Source organism: Schistocerca nitens, chromosome 1 (genome assembly GCF_023898315.1).
Source record: "Schistocerca nitens isolate TAMUIC-IGC-003100 chromosome 1, iqSchNite1.1, whole genome shotgun sequence".
Lineage (NCBI taxonomy): Eukaryota > Metazoa > Arthropoda > Insecta > Orthoptera > Acrididae > Schistocerca > Schistocerca nitens.
Genome location: NC_064614.1, coordinates 1,217,305,726 through 1,217,328,743, shown reverse-complemented (window position 1 = coordinate 1,217,328,743; position 23,018 = coordinate 1,217,305,726). Strand labels below are relative to the sequence as shown.

Here is a 23,018-nt window from a genome sequence, read left to right as displayed (position 1 = left end):
GATTACCATTTGATTCTCCCCCTTCCTGGTAAATTCAACTCTCGCTCACATTTTACTTTCTTCTCACTGCATGGGTTCCAAAGTTCTGTGCTTCTTCAATAATTTTAAGTTTTTCTTTAGCTGTGAATGAGTGTTAATGAGGACTTATAGTCATTATTAAGAAGGTAACTTCTAACAAACTTATTTCTAATTTGCTACTGATGCATCACAGGCCAAACAATGCTGTAATATAAAGAGATATATTGTTGGAGGTGGAGCGACTCCAACATTATTGCAGTTAATCCGCACACCACACTTTTTCATCCTTAAACTCAGGACAGATACGTGCAGATTATTCAGTTATATATGATGTATCACCAAGAGTTATTAATAAGTAGTCTGTATTAGTAATGGAACAAAGCACTTATTGTGTAGAATGAGGCAATGTTAGTGCTGTGCCTTATTTTCTCAATCTGCCAGTCATTTCTCACATATAGCTCAATCAGAAGCCATTTGGTGTAAAAGCAGTTCCAAAACATGTAATTAGAAAAGTTATGAAAGTGAAGATAGACATGTCGGGAAAAAAGTTACTGAGCTGTAAATTCCGTTCCATAGCAGCAAAATGATACACTTGCTCTTAGATGACACATATTCTTATTATGTGCATAGCATGCTTTCTGTGTTGGTCAAGACAAGAATGCTATTGCTTGTTGATCACATTTTCTGACAAAAAGCTGTCAGGAAGTCTGTAACAGTCATAGGTTGCAGCTCATGAACTCAGTTCATCTGTCTCACGCATCTGTAGGATTCAGATCCAGAGACATAACTGGGCTCTTCATCTTATCCACCAATCATTTCAGTATGGACAGGCATTATATGAATGTTTCTCTAATAAACACATTTCCTCATCTCTATGCATTTGGGCACTGGCAGTATTCCTCCAACCATAAAAATAAATGTGAATTTATGTACTCTCATTCGTTAGTACTCCAGCTCAACTGAACTAATCTCTTTCCATTATGTTCATATCATTTTAGCTTTAGGTGATGATATGCAAAAAACTTTCTGCAAATTGAAGTGAAATCCTATTTGTGAGGAGTGCAGTTGTCCAGTAATTCATCATGTACTTTTGAAGTTGATCGCTCCATAATGAACGGGAACATTTCTACATCGCCAAAGGATAGCAATGAAGCTGAGCTGGGTCACCAGCCTTCTGTAAACATTTTTCTGCATGCTTCAGCGATCATTGCATGGTGAACACTAAAATGTTGTGTGTCATAGCAAATGAGAATTGTTGCTAAACTACCCATACCATAAGAATGGTTTATTTAAAAAACTTCGTCCTAAATGTGTGCTATGTTCTGGTGAAGTGGACAGCAGATGAGGCAAAACTCTCATTAATGGGCAACTAGTAGGCACTGTTCTATTGGTTGTGTTGAGATAAGTGGGGCTGTATCTGAATCAACATTTGTGTCCCTAGCTTTCCAGCATAGCTTTCAATTCCTCAAATAATTCCTATCCAATAGTGTGTCTGTACTACCTGGGAGTTATAAAACCTACTCCACTAAGAGGTTTCACCACATGTAGTTCATGCCCAACCCAGTCTGTCTCTTTTTCCACTTCATTATGCTCGGAAGACGTGGAGTAAGGAATATTTCTTTACCCACCTGTCATCTTTCCTGCACATTTGTGGCAACTCTGTAGATTTAGTATTCCCTAAAATTATAATTTTCAGTGGAGCAAGCTGTTACTGATGTGGCATACCAAATACATTTTGTCACTTGCCATAATTTCTTTTGCTGCGTGCAGTTCATGTACAACTCAGGTGGAGTCAGCAGTCCTTTTCACACAGTATAGTTTCCACTGGGTAGGGCAAATTGCCAGCTTTTCAATAGTCCACAACATGAAATGGATGTTTTAACAGGGCTACGGCAGGTGGACAGAAAACAACTATCATCATCCAAAGTCTGTATGTATCTGTGCTTTGCCACTTCACAGATCTGCTGCAGTATAGCATAACTGCCTTGTCTGTCTGTATTGGCATTCATCAGATAGTAGCTTGGTGATTTAATTTGGAATTATTTTGGTGTGGCAATGAGTTCAACTGTTGTAACTTCATCTGTTACTATTAATGCCCGTACAGCCTTCGTGGCTGTTAATCAGTATGTAGACAGGAAAAATCTCTTCAGCAAAGAGATCCCACTCAAATGGGACATTCACTATGGCTATACTCACAACTTGATAGGTTAGCAAAAATATCTTCTACATCTACATTTATACTCCGCAAGCCACCTAACAGTGTTTGGCGGAGGGCACTTTACATGCCACTGTCATTACCTCCCTTTCCTGTTCCAGTCGCGTATGGTTTGCGGGAAGAACGACTGTCTGAAAGCCTCCGTGCGCGTTCGAATCTCTCTAATTTTACATTCGTGATCTCCTCGGGAGGTATAAGTAGGGGGAAGCAATATATTCAATACCTCATCCAGAAACGCACCCTCTCGAAACCTGGCAAGCAAGCTACACCGCGATGCAGAGCGCCTCTCTTGCAGAGTCTGCCACTTGAGTTTGCTAAACAGCTCCGTAACGCTATCACGGTTACCAAATAACCCTGTAACGAAACGCACCGCTTTTCTTTGGATCTTCTCTATCTCCTCCGTCAACCCGATCTGGTACGGATCCCACACTGATGAGCAATACTCAAGTATAGGTCAAACGAGTGTTTTGTAAGCCACCTCTTTTGTTGATGGACTATATTTTCTAAGGACTCTCCCAATGAATCTCAACCTGGTACCCGCCTTACCAACAATTAATTTTATATGATCATTCCACTTCAAATCGTTCCGTACGCATACTCCCAGATATTTTACAGAAGTAACTGCTCCCAGTGTTTGTTCCACTATTATATAATCATACAATAAAGGATCCTTCTTTCTATGTATTCGCAATACATTACATTTGTCTATGTTAAGGGTCAGTTGCCACTCCCTGCACCAATTGCCTATCCGCTGCAGATCTTCCTGCATTTCGCTACAATTTTCTAATGTTGCAACTTCTCTGTATACTACAGCATCAGCCGCGAAAAGCCGCATGGAACTTCTGACACTATCTACTATTTATATATATTGTGAAAAGCAATGGTCCCATAACACTCCCCTGTGGCACGCCAGAGGTTACTTTAACGTCTGTAGACGTCTCTCCATTGATAACAACATGCTGTGTTCTGTTTGCTAAAAACTCTTCAATCCAGCCACACAGCTGGTCTGATATTCCGTAGGCTCTTACTTTGTTTATCAGGCGACAGTGCGGAACTGTATCGAACGCCTTCCGGAAGTCAAGGAAAATAGCATCTACCTGGGAGCCTGTATCTAATATTTTCTGGGTCTCATGAACAAATAAAGCGAGTTGGGTCTCACACGATCGCTGTTTCCAGAATCCATGTTGATTCGTACAGAGTAGATTCTGGGTTTCCTGAGCAAAAAACATGTTCTAAAATTCTACAACAGATCGACATCAAAGATATAGGTCTATAGTTTTGCGCATTTGCTCGACGACCCTTCTTGAAGACTGGGACTACCTGTGCTCTTTTCCAATCGTTTGGAACCTTCCATTCCTCAAAGACTTGCGGTACACGGCTGTTAAAAGGGGGGCAAGTTCTTTCGCGTACTCTGTGTAGAATCGAATTGGTATCCTGTCAGGTCCAGTGGACTTTCCTCTGTTGTGTGATTCCAGTTGCTTTTCTATTCCTTGGACACTTATCTTGATGTCAGCCATTTTTTCGTTTGTGCGAGGATTTAGAGAAGGAACTGCAGTGCGGTCTTCTTCTGTGAAACAGCTTTGGAAAAAGGTGTTTAGTATTTCGGCTTTACACATGTCGTCCTCTGTTTCAGTGCCATCATCATCCCGGAGTGCCTGGATATGCTGTTTCGAGCCACTTACTGATTTAACGTAAGACCAGAACTTCCTAGGATTTTCTGTCTAGTCGGTACATACAATTTTACTTTCGAATTCACTGAACGCTTCACGCATAGCCCTCCTTACGCTAACTTTGACATCGTTCAGCTTCTGTTTGTCTGAGAGGTTTTGGCTGCGTTTAAACTTGGAGTGAAGCTCTCTTTGCTTTCGCAGTAGTTTCCGAACTTTGTTGTTGAACCATGGTGGGTTTTTCCCGTCCCTCACAGTTTTATTCGGCACGTACCTGTCTAAAATGCATTTTATGACTGCCTTGAACTTTTCCCATAAACACTCAAAATTGTCAGTGTTGGAACAGAAATTTTCGTTTTGATCTGTTAGTAGAAGGCAGATTTCAGACTTGAAATCTACCTTCTATTACTCTTGCTAAACAGATAAACCTTCCTGCCTTTTTCTATATTCCTATTAACTTCCATATTCAGGGATGCTGCAACGGCCTTATGATCACTGATTCCCTGTTCAGCACTTACAGAGTCGAAAAGTTCGGGTCTGTTTGTTATCAGTAGGTCCAAGATGTTATCTCCACGAGTCGGTTCTCTGTTTAATTGCTCGAGGTAATTTTCGGATAGTGCACTCAGCATAATATCACTCGATGCTCTGTCCCTACCACCCATCCTAAACATCTGAGTGTCCCAGTCTATATCTGGTAAATTGAAATCTCCACCTAAGACTATAACATGCTGAGAAAATTTATGTGAAATGTATTCCAAATTTTCTCTCAGTTGTTCTGCTACTAATGCTGCTGAGTTGGGAGGTCGGTAAAAGGAGCCAATTATTAACCTAGCTCGGTTGTTGAGTGTAACCTCCACCCATAATAATTCACAGGAACTATCCACTTCTACTTCACTACAGGATAATAAATCTTAATAAGGGATGATATTTAGTAACAAAAGTAATGACTAAGAAATACTTTGTAACAGGCTTGTAGGTTTTGACAGTACTGAATAACCCAGTACAATATTTAGTTGTTGTTTGTAAAGCTGTAAACACAACACAGTTTCATAAAATGTCTTTTTGATTATTAAAAGAATAGAGGAATCATTTGAAAAAGTGTTTTTCTTCTTTTTATAAGAAAAAATCCTGAAATCGGTGAAGCATCGGTGTATTGGGACACTTACTAGCAGATACAGATATCAACAGTCATGCATGCAAATACTGCATGCAAAAGTACGAAGACAGACATGGATCATCAATGAACTCTCAACTGTAGCTATGATGTATTGTGCACAGCCCTGAAGCACACGGCATCAAAGAATTACAGAATGAAAATTGGGAGCTCATAATATGACAACATATAAATCACCATCTCAGTCTAAACCCATAATGGCTTATGCCATGCGCTTGATGTGTGGCCCTATGTTTCTCATCCCACTTCAAAGTGTTAGCACTATGAACATATGGCCAAAGTGTTGAAGAGAGAAACTATATGTGGCAAGTATGACAAGCCACACGAGGCAAGAATGTTGCTTGCGCGCCAAACAAATATGTAAATTGTTTTAACAACATGTAAATTGTTTTAACTATCAGCTTGTGTTAATCAGATACTGTAAGAGATTCATCAAAGATAGAAAAATGTAATGGTTTCAAAATAAATACCTACTTCTGAAGCCTATACAATTTATCAGGCTCGAAAATCACCAGTTTGCTGCAACTAGTGACATGTCACCATATCATGACCAAAGCATCACATGATGTTGCAGTACATTGCCAGAAATGCTGAAGAAGTCATCCTCGACCTTTCTTCATATATGAAGCAGGACAGTTTTTTTATCTCAGGGAAGAGAACCATTTTAATTTCCATTCTAAATGTTATAACTTCAAGTTGAACAAATATATTTCAAGGAAGACGCAATACATGAAAGTCACAGGTCAAGTAAACAGAGTAAGACGTGTGTACACTTTAACAGTCAAATCATAACTGAGTCCAAGTCTAGCGGCCGCTGGCTGGCTGGCCACTTAGGTGGCGCTGCTGCTGCATGGCTGGCAGACGGCGCCGCATGTAGAGGACACGCGTAAGTGTGCAGCGGCACTTTGAAAGATTGGCGAGTCACAACACTTTTCCCCCCTTTTGAAGTTTTTGCACAGGTCTTGATGGAGGTGGCCTGTAGATTTCTAACGTCCATAGGTGTTGTTTGACTGGCGATAAAGTCTCGAGGAGGAGGCTTCACATATGAACAAAAGTGTCTCCAATGATAACGGGTCGAGATGACAGGAGACGTGGAGGTCGAATCTGCTGGGGCCCCGTGCACCAATCTGCCCGTTGCAACAAGTCCGGTTCTTATAACAGGAGACATGGGCAATGTGTCCGCACCCGTAGGAGAAGGAGGCGAGTAGAGTTGCTCCGACAGATGATGGTCATCTGGTTCCTGCATGGGCACGTCTCCTGGTGGCATCAGTTCTTGTGCTGGCACTGATATGATGGTGAGAGGACTGCATTGTGAGTAATGAGAGATTCCAGTATCCGGAGCGTTAGGTAGAGCCGAAGGTGGCGTAGCGGCATCCATAACAGGCGTTTCTGGCACACGAGGCCGAAGCTGGTCCGAATAATGCACTGCAACACTCCTGTCCGTCTGGGTTTCATACAGGCGTTGGCCATGGTATCGTAAGATGCGGCCAGGACTCCATTGTGGCTGCCTGCCATATCCCCGTACCCATACAAGGTTGGCGGCGGCCAAGCGAAGGCCCGCGGCTGTGAGGTGGTAGGCCGCAGAAGATGAAGTAGCGTGCGGGGCTGTCGGCCATGTAAGATCTCAGCCGGGCTGTGGTCACCCACGGGGGTGAAACGGTAAGAAGCCAGAAATTGGAGAAGCGCATCATCAGCAGAAGAAGTCAGGAGTTTCCTCATCTGAGCCTTAAATGTGCGGACCAGTCATTCAGCCTCACCGTTTGACTGTGGATGGAACGGAGGGGCCGTGACATGCATGACGCCGTGACGGGCACAAAAATCCGCAAAATCGGAAGAGGCAAATTGCGGACCATTATCAGTAACAATAGTAGAGGGAAGGCCTTCCAAAGAGAGAATGCGAGCTAGAGCATTGATTGTTGCCGCGGTGGTAGGCGACGTGCATGGACAATGAAAGGAAAGTTAGAGTAGGCGTCAATAAAGAGAAGCCAATAAGTACCTAAAAAAGGTCCCGCGAAGTCAGCATGAATATGCTCCCAGGGCTTCTCAGGCGAAGGCCACGGTGACAAAGATGACTTCGGGGCGGCGGCCTGTCACGCACAAGGGCCGCAGGCAGCGACCATGTGTGCGATTGCAGAGTCGATGCCGGGCCAGTACACATGATGGTGCGCCAGAGATTTTGTGCGAGAGATACCCCAGTGCCCTTGGTGAAGGAGGCGCAAGACCGAAGCACGCGAAGACACAGGTACCACAACACACGGCGAAGCTTTCTTGGTGGTAAGGAGGATAACACCATCCCTAGCTGTGAGGCGGTAATGCAAAACGTAGTAGTTCGCAATGGATTAGAAGTCTTAGCGGACGGACGATCTGGCCAACCCTTCTGAATACAGCATAAAACCCGGGAGAGGGTAGGGTCAGAACCCGTAGCAGCCGCCAGCCGGTCCCCGGTGATGGGGAACCTGTCCACAACCTGCTGCTCGGCAACATCCAGGTGGAAACACAAAAGTTCGTCCCTATCAAATGCCAGATCAGGACCCATGGGAAGGCGAGACAGTTCATCAGCATTCGCATGTTGAGCTGTCGGCCGGAAATGAATCTCATAATTGAAACGAGACAAGTAAAGAGCCCAACGTTGGAGGTGGTGTGCAGCCTTGTTGGGAAGTGACGTTGATGGATGAAACAAGGAAACAAGTGGTTTGTGATCCATAACAAGATGAAATTTGGATCCACAGAGAAAAACACCAAACTTATGAAGAGCATAAATAACGGCCAAAGCTTCTTTTTCAATTTGAGAATACTTTTGTTGGGCATCCGTGAGCGTTTTGGAGGCATAAGCAATGGTTTGTTCAGAACCGTCAGAAAAACAGTGCGCAAGGACTGCACCGACCCCGTATTGAGAGGCGTCCGTGGCAAGAACAAGATGTTGGCCAGGTTGATAAGTAGCCAGGCACGGGGCCTGTTTCAGCATAGTCTTCAATTTCTGGAAAGCCGCATCGCATGACACGGACCAGTGAAAAGGCATGTTTTTATGCAACAGGCGATGCAATGGCTGAGCCAGCGAAGCAGCAGACGTTAAAAACTTGTGATAGTATGCTATTTTCCCCAAGAAGGCCTCTAGTTCCTTAACAGATGTAGGGTGAGGAAGGGCATCAATCGCAGCGACAGTTTGCTGAAGCGGACGAATACCATCCCGAGAGAGTTGAAACCCCAAGTATGTGATAGATGGCTCAAAAAATTTTGATTTCTGAAGATTACACTTAAGACCGGCAGTCTGTAAGACATGAAAAAGTGTGCGGAGATTTTGAAGATGTTCGACAGTGGTGGAGCCAGTGACAACAATGTCGTCCTGGTAATTTATACACCCAGGGACAGTGAGCAATAACTGTTCCAAGAATCGCTGAAAGAGATCAGGGGCGCTGGCAACCCCGAATGGCAATTGTTGGTATTGATAGAGGCCGAAAGGCGTGTTAAGGACCAGAAACCAGAAACTGCCAGGAAGCAGCGTCGAGAGGAAGTTGATGGTAAGCTTCTGACAGGTTAAGTTTAGAAAAGTACTGGCCTCCAGCAAGTTTAGTGAACAATTCTTCAGGTTGAGGCATAGGGTAAGTGTTGATAAGGCATTGAGCATTTACAGTGGCTTTGAAATCTCCACAGAAACGAATATCACCATTTGGCTTAGCAACGACAACGACAGGAGAGGACCGCTCACTGGAAGTGACAGGAAGCAAGACCCCTGAAGCAGTGAGACAATCCAGCTCCCGTTTGACCTGATCACGAAGGGCCACAGGAATGGGCCGAGCCTGAAAAAACTTAGGCCGAGCAGTGGGTTTGAATGTGATATGAGCTTCAAAGTCATTTGCACGGCCTAACCCAGGAGAAAAAAGGGACGAAAATGTCGTCAACAAGGAATCCAATTGAGCATAAGGAATAGCATCAGAGACGATATTGACAGAGTCATCTATGGAGAACCCAAAAACGCAAAAGGCATCGAAACCAAAAAGATTCTCCGTGTTACTATGGTCGACCACAAATATGGGAACAGTGCGAACGACAGATTTGTAAGATACCTCAGCATCAAATTGTCCCAAGAGAGAAATCTTCTGTTTATTGTAAGTCCGTAATTGCCTAGTGACAGGTGACAGGATTGGAGAACCCAACTGAAGATACGTCTGAGAATTGATGATAGTGGCAGCAGAACCAGTATCCACCTGCATGCGAACATCTCGACCAAGTATTTGGACAGTGAGGAATAACTTCCCTGAAAGGGAAGAAGTACAATTGACAGACAACACAGAATCAGAATCAGCATCAGCGTCATCTTCATGAACATCATGTATGCGGTCGGATTTGCAAACGGATGACCATGACCCTTTTTTTTTTTTTGCATTTGTGACACACGGCCCAATGTTGTGGACAATCTTCTCATGAATTAATGTTTCGTAAAACAACGTGGACATGAAGGCAGTTGCTGTGGGTTTTGCTGCAGTTTCTTAGAGGTTTGTTTATGGTTAGGCGGAGGCTGCGCTTGGGAGCGTACTGCAGCCACGTCGGCCGGCGGGGACATGCTACACGCTTCGTCAACATCGCACAGAGGTTGTATTTCCTCGACATCGCCCCATGCCTCTATTTGCGCTCCAGCGGCGTGAGAAATTTCAACAGACTAAGTGATGGATAGGACTTCATCTAGAGTCGGATTTGCCAACTGAAGGGCACGTTGCCTAACTTCTTTGTTGGGCACTGACCGTATAATAGCATCCCGTACCATGGAATCAACGTAGGATACTTTGGGAACGTCCGTAACAAATTGAGACTTTCGACTGAGGCCAGGAAGTTCAGCCACCCAAGCACGATAGGATTGGTTTGGTTGTTTTTGACAACGATAAAAGGCAACACGAGAGGCTACCACATGTGTTTGCTTATGAAAATAGATGGACAGAAGTGAGCACATTTCAGCAAAAGACAAAGACGCAGAATCTTTCAAAGGAGCCAATTGCGACAACAACCGATACATTTGAGGTGAAATCCATGAAAGGAACATGTTTGTTCATCTGCGACATGAAATGCCAAGAAGTGCTGTCGAAGACGTTTTTCGTAATCAGAGCATTCTTCCACCACCTCGTCGTAAGGAGGAAAAGGAGGTAGAGACAACGATGAGAGACGACCCGCATTGGATGCCGTGACGAAATCGCGAATTGCAGATGTGAGAAGCATTTGCTGTTCAATGAGACCTTGCAATAGTTGCTCTAAAGTAGCCATGGAAACCTGTGGGTCAACGATGAAAAAGAAAAATTCACTACCTCGTTGCCAATTGTTATAACGTCAAGTTGAACAAATATATTTCTAGGATGACACAACACATGTGGTCACAGATCAAGTAAACAAAGTAAGACAAGTGTACACTGTAACAGTCAAATCAGCACTGAGTCCAAGTCTAGTGGCCGCTGCATGGCTGGCCACTTAGGTGGCGTGGCTGCTGCATGGCTGGCAGACAGCACTACATGCAGAGGATGCGCGTAACTGCGCGGTGGCACTTTGAAAGATCGGTGAGTCACAACACTAAAACTTGGAAAGTATCAAATGTGCCAAGTAATTGTAGTAGTCTGATTTTTAATACCTTCATTTGTCTTCAATACCACTATATAAAGACAAGTTGTTGTTTAAAGTTTTTACCAAAACTCTCTAAATTACAAAGTTTAGCACAGTATTCTGATAAACATTTGGATGGATAGGGGCTGTATATTTTTTCTAATATGTATAAATTATAAATATATTTCATATAGCAGGGAAAGGTTGTTAGCAAAAATCTGAGAAAGTTTGTGACTGATTTACTTAAAATTTTTATTCATGTTTTGATAAATGTCAAACAGAAATAGGCTATATATTTTCTAATATATATTTTAACTAAAATTGTGCACACAGCTGTGTGCTATTTTCCTGCAATCAGTTTTAACAGAAAACAGAAATATTGTATTAATGGCTTGCTGACTTCTGATTAGAATACTACTATAGAATCTGAATCTTACAAAACTTTGCAATCCTACCCATCTTCAGATTAAATCTAGGCGAAATTCTGTCATAGAATCTACTATCCTCACAGATCTAGCAGCACATATGTCCACTCCTTTAATTTCCCTCCTTCAGCAACTACCACCTCCCTTCCTCGTCCTTGGGGATTTTAATGCCCCTCACTCCTTGTGGGACAGTGCTGCTTTGCCTAGTTGGGGTCTCGTACACAGTTTCATGCGGACCATCACCTGTGATACCTTAATGATGGTACCACTACACATTTCAGTCCTGATTATGCCACTTCCTCTGCCATAGATCTTTCAGTCACTTCCCCTCCCGTTCTCCCTTCATTACATTAGTCACTGCGTGATGACCTCTGCGATAGTGATTACTTTCCGTTGAGTCTCTCATTCCCTTCCCACACCCCACTGGGCTATCAATCACTATATATCTCCCAGGTCTTGTGTAACCCCCCCCCCCCCTTTGTCAGTTACATTGATGAAGTTGTTTGTCATATGTCCGATAGAGTTATTTGCGCTGCCGGCATTGCCGTCCCACACGACAGGCCCCTTTTGCTGCTGGCCAGTCTTGTGGTGGAGCACGACCATTGCTATCACCATCTGTGATTGGTATCGGGCCTTGCAGTGTATTAAGTGAGATCCTTTCTCCACCAGGCATATTACTTTCAAACATCTTCATGCCAAAGTCCATTACTTAATCAAATAGAACAAGTGGGATGTAGAGAACAATTTGTCTCTTATCTAGGATCTTCTGTCCCTTTGTCACAGCTATGGGCTGTGCTCCACACCTTGCAAGGTTGCCAGAGGCAGTCTTCCATCCCGGATCTTTCTGTTTCGGGTGGCCTTTGTACAGAACCATCAGTTTTCACAGAACACATTCCCAAGGTGCGACACGTTTTGTGATGGCATCAGCCTCAGCCTCCTATCCAGGTGCCATCCTCCTCCAGAAACGGGCTGAAGTTTCCCACTTAAGTTTTACTCCTTGTCAGATGAATCGTACAATAAACATTCTAATGAATGGGAACTTCCATACATAAGCAGCTGCTTCAACACCTCAGTCCTCCACATTGGTAATATCTCCTCCAGATATTTAACCATATTTGATTCCAAGATGTTTCTGCCCCTAAGTGGAGGAACAGTATTGTGGCTCCTGTCTTAAAGCCCGGTAAGAAGCCATCACCCCTTGATAGTTACAGGCCGATCAGTCTGACCAATGTCCTCTGCAAGGTAGTTGAACAGATGGTGGCTCATCAGCTCTGGTCCTCAAATCTAGGGACCTCTTGTCTCTTTGCCAGTCTAACTTTTGGGAGGGACGGTCTCCAGTCGATCATCTGCATCAAGTGGAAACTGCAATATGACAGGCCTTTTCCCCGCATTGGCATCTTATCACAGTTTACTTCAATCTTTGTAAGGCCTATGACATGACTTTGTGCTATCAAATCTTTCTAACTCTCCATGAGTGGGGCCTTTAGGGTCCCTTTCTGATTTTTATTTTCCAGTTCCTGACCCAGTGGTCATTCCAGGTTCAGGTTGGCAATGTTCTCAGATCTCCACAGTCCCAGGAGAATGGCGTTCCACAGTGACCCATATTAAGTGCCTTTCTTCTCATCGCTGTTAATGGACTTTGTGGTCTGTGTTGGACTGTTGATCACTCCTGCTCTGTATGTGGATGATGCTGTATCTGCGCTAGTTCATATTCAATGGCTTCTGCAAACCAACAGCTGCAGGGTGCCGTATGGCGCACTTCCACATGGACACTTTTGCATGGTTTTTAATTGTCCCCCCCCCCCCCTTTAATCGTGGGTGATGCGTTTCTGTCTCCATACTATGATCCATCCTGAACCAGAACTGTACTTTCTCTGTTTCTTGGGCCTTAGTTCTGTCCCATCTGGACTATTGCTATCAAGCTTATGGCTCAGCTGCGCCTTTCACACTGCTCCTCTTGGACATAGTTCGCAATCGTGGTATCTGTTTGGCCAAAGATGCCCTTTACAAAAGCACTGTTGATAGTCTTCTAGTTGACTCTGGGACCTCACCCCCACCCTCTTCTGGTTCAGTGGTCTCAGCTCTTGGTTTCCTGTGTCATCGCTGGCTGCTCTTTCCCTGCTCACACATCCTATTCTATTCTTTTTGTGGCTTCGAGATGTTGCCTACCTGCTGCCCGCCCTTGTGTGGGTTTATCAGTTGGACTCTGCCACACTTCTCTTCGCTGTGATTTCCACCTTCCCTCCTCTTTGCCCTATTCCCCACATTCTCTCCCACCTGGATATCCTAGGTAATGAGCTTATCAAGTGACTTATTGGGGGGAGGGGGCAGCATCCTCCCCCACCCTCCCCCATTTTCTATGACCCCTTTGTGGACAGATTTGCAGCTTCATGTCAAATTCCTTTTTGCACACTTGTGGGCTGAATCATGGAGGGGCTACCCCTCTGTCTAATAAACTATATGCAACCAAGGGGACTCCCACCATGTGACATTCTTCCTTCTGCCTCTCCCAGCAGGAATCTACTATCCTCTGCTGTCTTCATATTGGCCATCCCATTTTGACCCATGATTTTTTACTCTTTAATGAGGCCCCCCTCCCCTACCCCTTTTGTGTTTGCATGGCCCCTGTCTTGGTGGCTCATATTTAGCTGGACTGCCTCTACCGTTTGACCATTTACACTAAATATGTCCTCCCACCTTTCTTGTCTGTGGTGTTAGAGGATGGCCTTTTTTTGAAAGTAGTTTGCCCTCCCAGATTTAAGTACCTGGATTTTCTTCCAGAAGTTGGGTCCATCAGTGTTGGCTTTGAGAGGCCTTCAGTCTTGCTTCCATGCTGGCCAGGTTTTCCCCCTTTTCTCCTACATTTTGTCTGGTATTTTATATCATTTTGTTTCCCATTTTCTTGTGTCTTCTTCTCGTGATGTTGTCTCAGTTGTGATGTGATAACGGTATGAGTGAGGATTGAAATAGGTTGGCGGCAGTGCTGCCGCTCCATTCTGCATAGTGCCTTTGGGCCCCCCTCCCTAAACTCTTGTCCTTTACTCTTTTTGCCGCCTCAACATTCCATTTGTCTCTCTGTTTGCCTATTTTCCTTACCCCTTGACTGGGGTGTGCTGTTTGTGTTGTCCCTGCCTTAGTTTCTGTCACCTTAGATCCGATGACCTCCCTGTTTGGTTCTCCCAACCGTCCACCTTCCCCCAAAATCAACCAACCAGCCAACATCTGCTGGTTCTTTGGGATTTGTGCAAGGAATTTGTTTTTGGAATTGGATATGCCTGGAGTGTAATCAAATTAAATCAGGTGATGCTGAGGGAATAGATTAGGGAATGAGATGCTTTAAGTAGTAGATGAGTTTTGCTATTTGGGCAGCAAACTAACTGATGATGGCCAAAGTAGGGTGGATATAAAATGCAGACTGGAAATGGCAAGAAAAGCGTTTCTGAAGAAGAGAAAATTTGTAAACATCAAGTATAGATTTAAGTGTCGGGAAGTCTTTTCTGAAGGTGTTGGGGGTGTTGCCATATATGGAAGTGAAACATGGAATATAACCAATTGAGACAAGAAGGAAATAGAAGCTTTTGAAATGTGGTGCTACAGAAGAATGCTGAAGATTAAATGTGTAGATCATGTAACTAATGAGGAGGTACTGAATAGAATTGGGGAGAAATGAAATTTATTGGCACACACTGACTAGAAGAAGGGATCGATTGGTAGAGACACATTCTGAGACATCAAGGGATCACCAGTTTGGTACTGGGGGGAAGTGTGAGGGGTAAAAACCATAGAGGGAGACCAAGAGATTGATACAGTAAAGAGATTATGAAGGATGTAGGTTGCAGTAGTTACTCGGAGATAAAGTGACTTTCACAGGATAGAGTAGCATGGAGAGCTGCATCAAAACAGTCTTCTGTCTGAAGATCACAACAACAACAACATGCCTTATACTGATGTTTTACATAAAGATTGGAATAAAACACCATGTTGGGTCCTAAGACTCCACGTAGCAGGTGGCCCACTGTATGCATGACTTCAGAGTATGCCCATCCTGTACTTAACTGTCACTCCAACATCTAGTACAAAGACAGACAATATCTCTCTCTCTCTCTCTCTCTCTCTCTCTCTCGCTCTCAAGCACACACACACACACACACACACACACACACACACACACACACACACGCGCGCACACACACAAAGGAATGGGGCATCTTGGAGGGGCTTACATGCACAGGGCAGGGTGGAAGATTGGAAAGTAATGAAAGGCTTCCACTTATTCCAGATGGAGCACATTCATCTGACATTTCAATATGATGTCCTTTACCAATATTGTGACTGTTTGGACATGACTTTATTGTACAGAATGTGTGAGCCATCAACACATCTGGTCGCTGTCACATCCCAACACTCACTACTTTAGTTTCATAAATGCTGCCTTAAACAGTTACATTTCTACCCCTAGCGAGAACATGCCATCATTATATGCAGCAGGCAGTATGTTTACAAAATTCAGAAAACCAGAATGTAGTTAATGTTCTAGTTTCTTCAGATGTGATTGTCACAGTTTGTATACCTGCAGCGAAGAACACGTGTGTGTGGTTTTTTTAAATGTTAAAGTATTGGTTTTAAAGTGACCAAATTAATCCTGTCAAGGACTTTGGACTTCGAGAAAGGAATACAATACTCAGCTTTCTGTTCCTGTGTTACATATTGTAGTATACACTGAATGGAAACCAACCATGCAAGAAGCATGTGTAAAAGCTGTTAGTTATGGCTACTGATGCCATAGTACAAAGAATGTACTGTTATCTGTGTACAATATCCTGCTGAATTATTCAAGTACAAAAGTCGTTTTCGTCCAGGCCTGTCTTTCAGGCTTAGAATACAGCTGTTTCACCACATGGACCAGTTGGTTACTTTGTTCCAGTACAAGTGTTTCTGAGCTGTGCAGGTGGTCATTGTCTCTGCAGCATATCCTGCATTCTCACATTTTCCCTGTCCTAAACCTCCACTAACGTGTTTCCCACTACCTCATCCTACCTTTCCCTTGTCTCTTCTGACCACACTACTCCTTCCCCATCCAGATCATGCAGTGCCTTCTCCTGCCACTTGCCCCCCCCCCCCCCCCTTCCTCCATCCCTCAACTGAGTTCCCTCTTCCTTCCCTCCCCTCCCTCCCTCTTTTCCACCAGTCTCCTTTACTCTCTCTTCCTGTTCTTCTCCATCTTCCTTCTCTCCTGCCCAACCCCCCCCCCCCCTCATCTCTCTCTTATGTTCTCTACCCTCTGTACCCCTTTCTTCTTGTCATGCAACATCTGAGTGATCTGTCGCAAAACCGGCTACACAGTATCTTGCTACCTCCTCTTTGCCCTGTGCATTCTTCCCTATCTCCTCCCCACCTCCATCAACACAAGCAACTGCTTTCACTAGTGAGTAATCAGTCCCATAATTGGGAGTGTGCACTTGGGTGTCTATGTAGTTGTGTGTGTGAATGTGTATACTTTTGCAGGAATGAGAGAGAGAGAGAGAGAGAGAGAGAGAGAGAGAGAGAGCACTTGCAAGCTAGTGTGAATATGGCTGCAGTAAGTCGAATTTCAGTGATCATGTGACTTCCTATGGTTAGATACTTGTTGGGAGGACCAGCTGCCATACACAGCACGTGCAGCTGGGTAGATGGTTACTACTTTGGCTGATACATCATCATCGCTGGGTGGTACAATCGTATATCCAGAATGAGATTTCCACTCTGCAGTGGAGTGTGCACTGATATGAAACTTTCACAATAGTATATCGCTTTTGAATATCTTTCTATAGTGCAACAGTGTACCAGACTCCAACCCTCAAATCATTTGGTGTTTGCCATTTGTTACTGGCAGTAATCAGCTACTGAGATGACTATAAACATAATAGTTTCATCGAATTTTTTAAGACTTCTATGTAGATTTGGCTGAATGTGGCTGCAATAACACATTGCATATTGTAGTTTTCTGAATAGGAGAGAGGGAATAAGGGTTCTACAGGTCATTCTCCAATTTCCGAGCAATTAGCAAATGCAGACAGACTAACTTTCGGTGACGGCATATTGACTTCTTCAACTGGCCCCAAATACTGTCAAAGGGAACCTATGAGAGGCACGCATTTTTGGACTCAATAGGATACTTGCAGCAGGAGACTCAAGGAACTCAGAGGTCTGAATAACACTATTTATTTGCATTCAAATTACCTGCTACACTGAAAGCTAATTCTACACATCTGAAAAAGTAAAGGATGTAACTGGTTGCACAACATAAGTAAGTTTTTGAATGTGTGGGGTGAGAGCTGACAGAAGTAGCAATAGAAAGCAACACTCCAAGTGAGAAACATACTTGTGACAGTGTACCCAAGGCTGGTGACAAGTGACACAGAGTTGGCAATCCCAATGATCTGAACGAGAACTCTGGGTTTTTAAAGGATTGTGGCAGCGCTCTATTTCTGCTTATCTGTAGTTGGCTCGTCAATCCACCAGCACTTTACAGACATTGGCCAATGTGATGTGTGGCTCTGCGTCTCCCTGGTGCTTCTGTCCAACCACTTTCAGATTCTTCACTGTCTCCTACTCTGTGGAAAGGGATGCTCCTGGCTTTCACATTATGAAACACAAAGTTTGGTAGCAACAGCTTTCAGCTGAAAGCTAAATGCCAGTGCCCTTGCAGTTATAGCTTGCAAAGACAGTGCTGTAAATCACATTGTCCCACTCTGAGGCCACTCATGAGTGGAGACCACTGTCCGAGCAGGTTTACGTATATTTGTGACCGTCTTCTACTGTAATGCCTTACAACAGCATCTAGGCTGTAAATGGAGTTAGCAGTTAATTTTCTGAAATGAAGTGGAACATCTACTCAGGGACAGCTGCGCAGAGTGACTGCAATTTGCAGGGCCACAGTGTTACTGTTTATTTCTGGTAACCTAAATGGTAATGCTTTGCCCTCTCTCTGCATTGTGTCTCTTGATTTGCTATCTTGGAGTGTCGTCCCAGGCTTCCAATAGCCTGAAGTTAACAACATACATGTCAACATGTCATCAATATATGACATCTCTTTCCTCCCCTCACCCCTTTCCTCCCCACGGAAAAAATTTGTGACAACATACTAAGTTGAGTTTTTTTTTATCAAATTGTCATTTATTATTTTAAATTATATTTATTTACTTCAATACCCTATCCTAACTAGGGACTTCAGAGCCTCAGTTATGGAGATGGACCACTTAAAAAAAAGGGGGGGGGGCTGCTTAGGGTAGGTGGGGGGCTTTAAGTAAGTCTTGAGATTGCTGATTGTGGCCTACAAGGAACCAGTCAGAAGTGAAGGCAGAAACAACATTATTTCAAGATATGAAAATATCATTTTTGTCTTTAGGCATCCAGTTCTGTCTTTTATTTTATTTTTTACTATGTACCAATTTTATGCTTAACATATTAATTTCACATCCCACCATTCCTTGTACATCCCTTAACACTTCTTTGTATTTTACTCAGTTGTTTTTGTGTCAGCACCCAAGCTTTTCTGCTATAAAGCAATTTAGGTGAAGTCCATATACAGCTTGAAAATTAAATAACAACAAAACAGAAGCCAATGTTTCAATGAATTTTCAATGGTCCTCTTTGACACTGGCCTTAGATATCTGTGCCATAATACAGGGTGTATCAAAAAGAATCATCTGATTTAGCATGTCTATATTTCTGAAACTAATAAACATCTACAATGAATTTTGTTTTTTGATGAATGGGAAACTCCCTTGAGATACACATCATATGCCAATGCAGTATTCAAGTTGTCTCCACACTGCAGGGAGCTTGTCTTGAGTTACAGCTTCCATAGTTGCTGTTATGCAATGTCTCAGTTCATTCATTTTTGTTGGTAACAAAGGCATATAAACAAATTCTTTTATAAACTCCCCCCCCTCCCCCCCCCAAAGAAATAATCACATACAGTCAGGTCCAGTGACCTTGGAGGCCAGTAATGAAGATATGTGCTTCCTGTAAGAGTGTTCTCGGCTAAGAAAAATGGACCATATGCTTTTACCCACGAAACTACACAAAACACATTAAATTTTAGAGAACCCCTCTCATGTTGTAAAAATTCATGTGGTTGTTATGTACCCCATACTCTCGCATCATGACGGTTCACCTTCCTATTTAAATGGAATGTTGCCGCATCACTAAACACAAAGTGTGGAAGAAAACTGTCATCCTGCATCTTTCCAAGAATGAAATTATAGAACTCCAAACATTGTTGCATGTCATCTTCATGAAGAGCTTGCAGTAGTTGAATTTTGTATGGTTTCATGCGTAAACGTTGACAAAACATGACAGATACAGCAGGGGCATGTTGAGCCATAGAGCTGCATGGCGAATGGATTTCTGCAGATTCTTTGTGAAACTGTGGCGGATGCGCTTGACATCCATGTCAGACACTCAAGAATAGCCCGGTGATTCGCCTTTACGCAAACAACCTGTTTCTCGGAATTGTTCGTGCCGTCACCTAATGCTCTGTGCTGTAGGAACACCATACCTAGTACGAAAGTCTTGCTGAACAGTTATTATGACCTGCACTGCACAAAATGTGGAACACAAAACATTTTCTGTTGTCCTGACAGCATTTTTGCTAGAACTGAAGTAGGCGCACACTTCTACCTACTGGAACCATGTAAAACTCAAGAGTTTTCTGTTTCAGTCAGTACATTGTTCACGCCCATATCTCAAATAACATAATAATTACGATTTTTTAAAATTGAGTGATTCTTTTTTACACACCCTGTATTATTTAAAAACATAAGTAATTAGTTTAAAGTATTTGCATAATCACTTCTTGTATGAGGGAGACTGAAAGAATTTTTAACATAAAGATTGAGCATGTTGTGATAGTTGTACATGTTGAATTGCTATTTTTGTGGACCCTTTCAGCTTTATTTTACTGTGAAGTAAAAATAAATTATGTGGTAATCTAACTTCTCATAAAATTGGATACAAGTCCTTGCACTGGAGAAGAACAAAAGGTGAATACTGATGTCATACTTAAGCAGGAGTTTTCTCTCAGATTTACCAGAGTATGATCACTCCAACCTAAAAAGTACTGCTGCAGTGGGTGCATATTAAATAGTTTCAGTAAGAAGAAACATTGAGTTGGAGGTGTTGAATAACTTATTTCATATACATGTGATAACTTTTACTTTCACTGTTTTAATTTTTTGCCTTCGTAGCATGCCTCATCATGGAAAGGAGCGGTTTTGATGTTCTTACCACTTGTTGCTTTATTTGTTTTAGGACTTTATTTTCTTTTTTGCTTGTACCTGTATGACCCATTTGTTTGTATAGTAATTGTAAAATTGACTGGTTGTTTATTTTATTCAGGCATGAATTCATTGGTGCTGTATGTTGGCCATGAGTTGACAAGGCATATGTTTCCATGGAGTTGGAAACCTCTCTACAATAATCATTCTGAGCTATTGGCAATGAACATATGGGGTACTGCTCTGTGGTTAATAATAGCATATTTTATGTATCGCAAAGACTGCTTTGTGACTGTTTGAGAAGTGTTACTAAGAGACTGATTTTATCTGCTATACATGACACACACACGTGATATGAGATGAATACTCAAGGATATATCTTGTACACTATTTATTGTCACCGAGTACTACTAGGTACACAGGAATTGATTATCTAGCTGTCTTCATATAGCAGAAGTTGATTTTGATTTATTTTTATTCTTTGTTGAATGAATGGTAATTTATAAATTCTGTTTTGTCAACATAGCATTTGGCAGATTTTTGTTAATTATTGTTTTCCAAATAATGTGTAAAAAAATTATCTTAGTTTATATTAATTTTCAGACTGCTGTCACTTGATACTAGTTGTTTTAAGTTACTGTAACACAAAGATTTTATATTTTACAATTTTAAAGAATTGGTGAGGATTTCATATATATTCCCTGCAAACTATTATGTTACATTTTACATTGAATTATTTCATTATTCAGTTGCTTGGAATTCATGTAGTTTGTCCTCAGCCAACTCTCCAACTTTTGAAAATACTCTGGTGAGCTTACAATTTATTTTACAAACATGTCTGTGATTATCTTAAAATTTCCTTGTCTTGTCCTTTCCTTTTTAACTTCATAATAATTTTGTGTTGTGTAAAAGGTAGTCGTCATTGTCATCCCTGAAAAAGTCCTCTCATATGCAAGAACATTGTGTCCAGCATTTATGCAGTGAAATGAATTTTCCCTGAAAAGCTGTATTTATGATGTTGTGATCCTCTAATATGTATTTTACTCAGTTGTGTCAGTCAATTCAGTACTTCATATAGGAGCAGACAGTCCTGTTACTCTTCATATTGCTGAACGATTGGGAATTTAACAACTCTGTGTTTTACAGCCACAGTTCATATTCCCATCAGTAATCCTCATATAGTATTCAGTCCACATCTGTAACATATATCACTGAGGTCAGTGGCAATGCTTAGGTCACATAAGAGACAAAGGGTTACTGTCTAAAATAGAAAAAGATAAGTATGTAAATGACAAAAAAAGGACCATGTGGACCTGACCTGGATTGATAAAAGAGATCCAGGTGATCACTGCTGCCTCTTCTACGTAATTGTCTTTCCTTAACAGTCACTTCTTTTGTCTTATTTTGCATTCCAGAAGCAGCACTGCTGGTCCTTAGGATTAAGGATTTATTGTCCTTTCCTTTGTATTTGACAACTATGAACTATCTGTTTCAGTTTATGTTTCACATTTCGTAAAGCATTATTGTCCCTCACGTTTCATGAAGGATTTCCATTAGTAAGTATAATCTGTAGAGCAGGAAGCAAAATGTGAATCCCAATGTCCCATTGCCATTTATTATCAACTACATTAAATCTTAAATTTGACTTTAATCTCCCTGTTGTAGGGCTTGTTTTTAGTATACATTATTTATTTAACAAACTTTGAGTATTTTCGCAAAATAGATTGCATTTTATTTATTTTATTTGTTATTAATAAGACTGCTCAAGCATTGTTGTTAATTTCAGAAACAGCTAATCATGCATCATTAGGATTTATTTGCTATCATTAAAAGTACCAGTAAGAAAAAGAATAAAATTTGTGCCTTAAGAGTGTACAAAATTCATAGTCACAGACAATATGCAACCACTGATTACTTCAACTGATCAGTGAGCTTGCCTCCCAATTTTGTCAGTGTGACATTAGCTGAACATTTGCACTTTGCATGTAATAAAAATCCAACGTGACGTAAGTGAACTTGAATATGATTCAATTTTAATTCAAGCAAACACTGGCTTAAAATGATCTGAGCACATGAATTTAAAATTTTATTGTATTTATTAAATAGTTTTCTTTTAAAAAATTGGTGTAAAATCAGTTTATCTATAGTAATGTGATTCATGTGTAAAAATATGGCATTAAGACCTACTGTTAATAGTCTTTGATGTGTTTTAATTGGTATCAGCACTGAAAAAAAGATAAAGAACGAAACCACACAGAGAAATAATTATTTTTTAACTACTTTTATGCTAGGTACACCTATTTTTAGATCTCCTTACATTGTAATATTATGTGCATAAATAAAAATAACAGAAATGTTTAAATGTACAGTTCTTTTACAAGTGCTCCTAAATTTTAATTTTTTGTTGAAACAACCATCAGCTTAGCTTAATAAAGAGTTTTAAATGAAATGGAAATTCACACTGGAGAAAATGCCCAGTAACAGACAGTTTGTGCTGAATAATTGTGACTCTGAAATATTTTTATAAACAATGTATTTATTCATCCCTTTTTAATGATGGGGCATAAAGCTTCCAAAAAAAGTGTCAGTGAAACAGACATAAAGAATTATTTGCTTGAGAATAAAAATAGAAGCAAAATATAAAGGAAAAAACTAAGAAGAAAATAAAATGTAAGT

General features: G+C 41.8%; 1 protein-coding gene across 1 annotated transcript in view; it reads left to right on the top strand.

The window, feature by feature from the left end:
* Positions 1-22,704, top strand: part of LOC126201343 (heparan-alpha-glucosaminide N-acetyltransferase-like) — a 105,086-nt gene extending 82,382 nt beyond the window's left edge. The window contains exon 11 of the mRNA XM_049936778.1: positions 20,464-22,704. Coding sequence (XP_049792735.1) covers positions 20,464-20,642 — 179 coding nt within the window. The 3' untranslated portion in view covers positions 20,643-22,704. The remainder of the gene's footprint in view (positions 1-20,463) is intronic.
* The last annotated feature ends 314 nt before the right edge of the window (positions 22,705-23,018 follow it).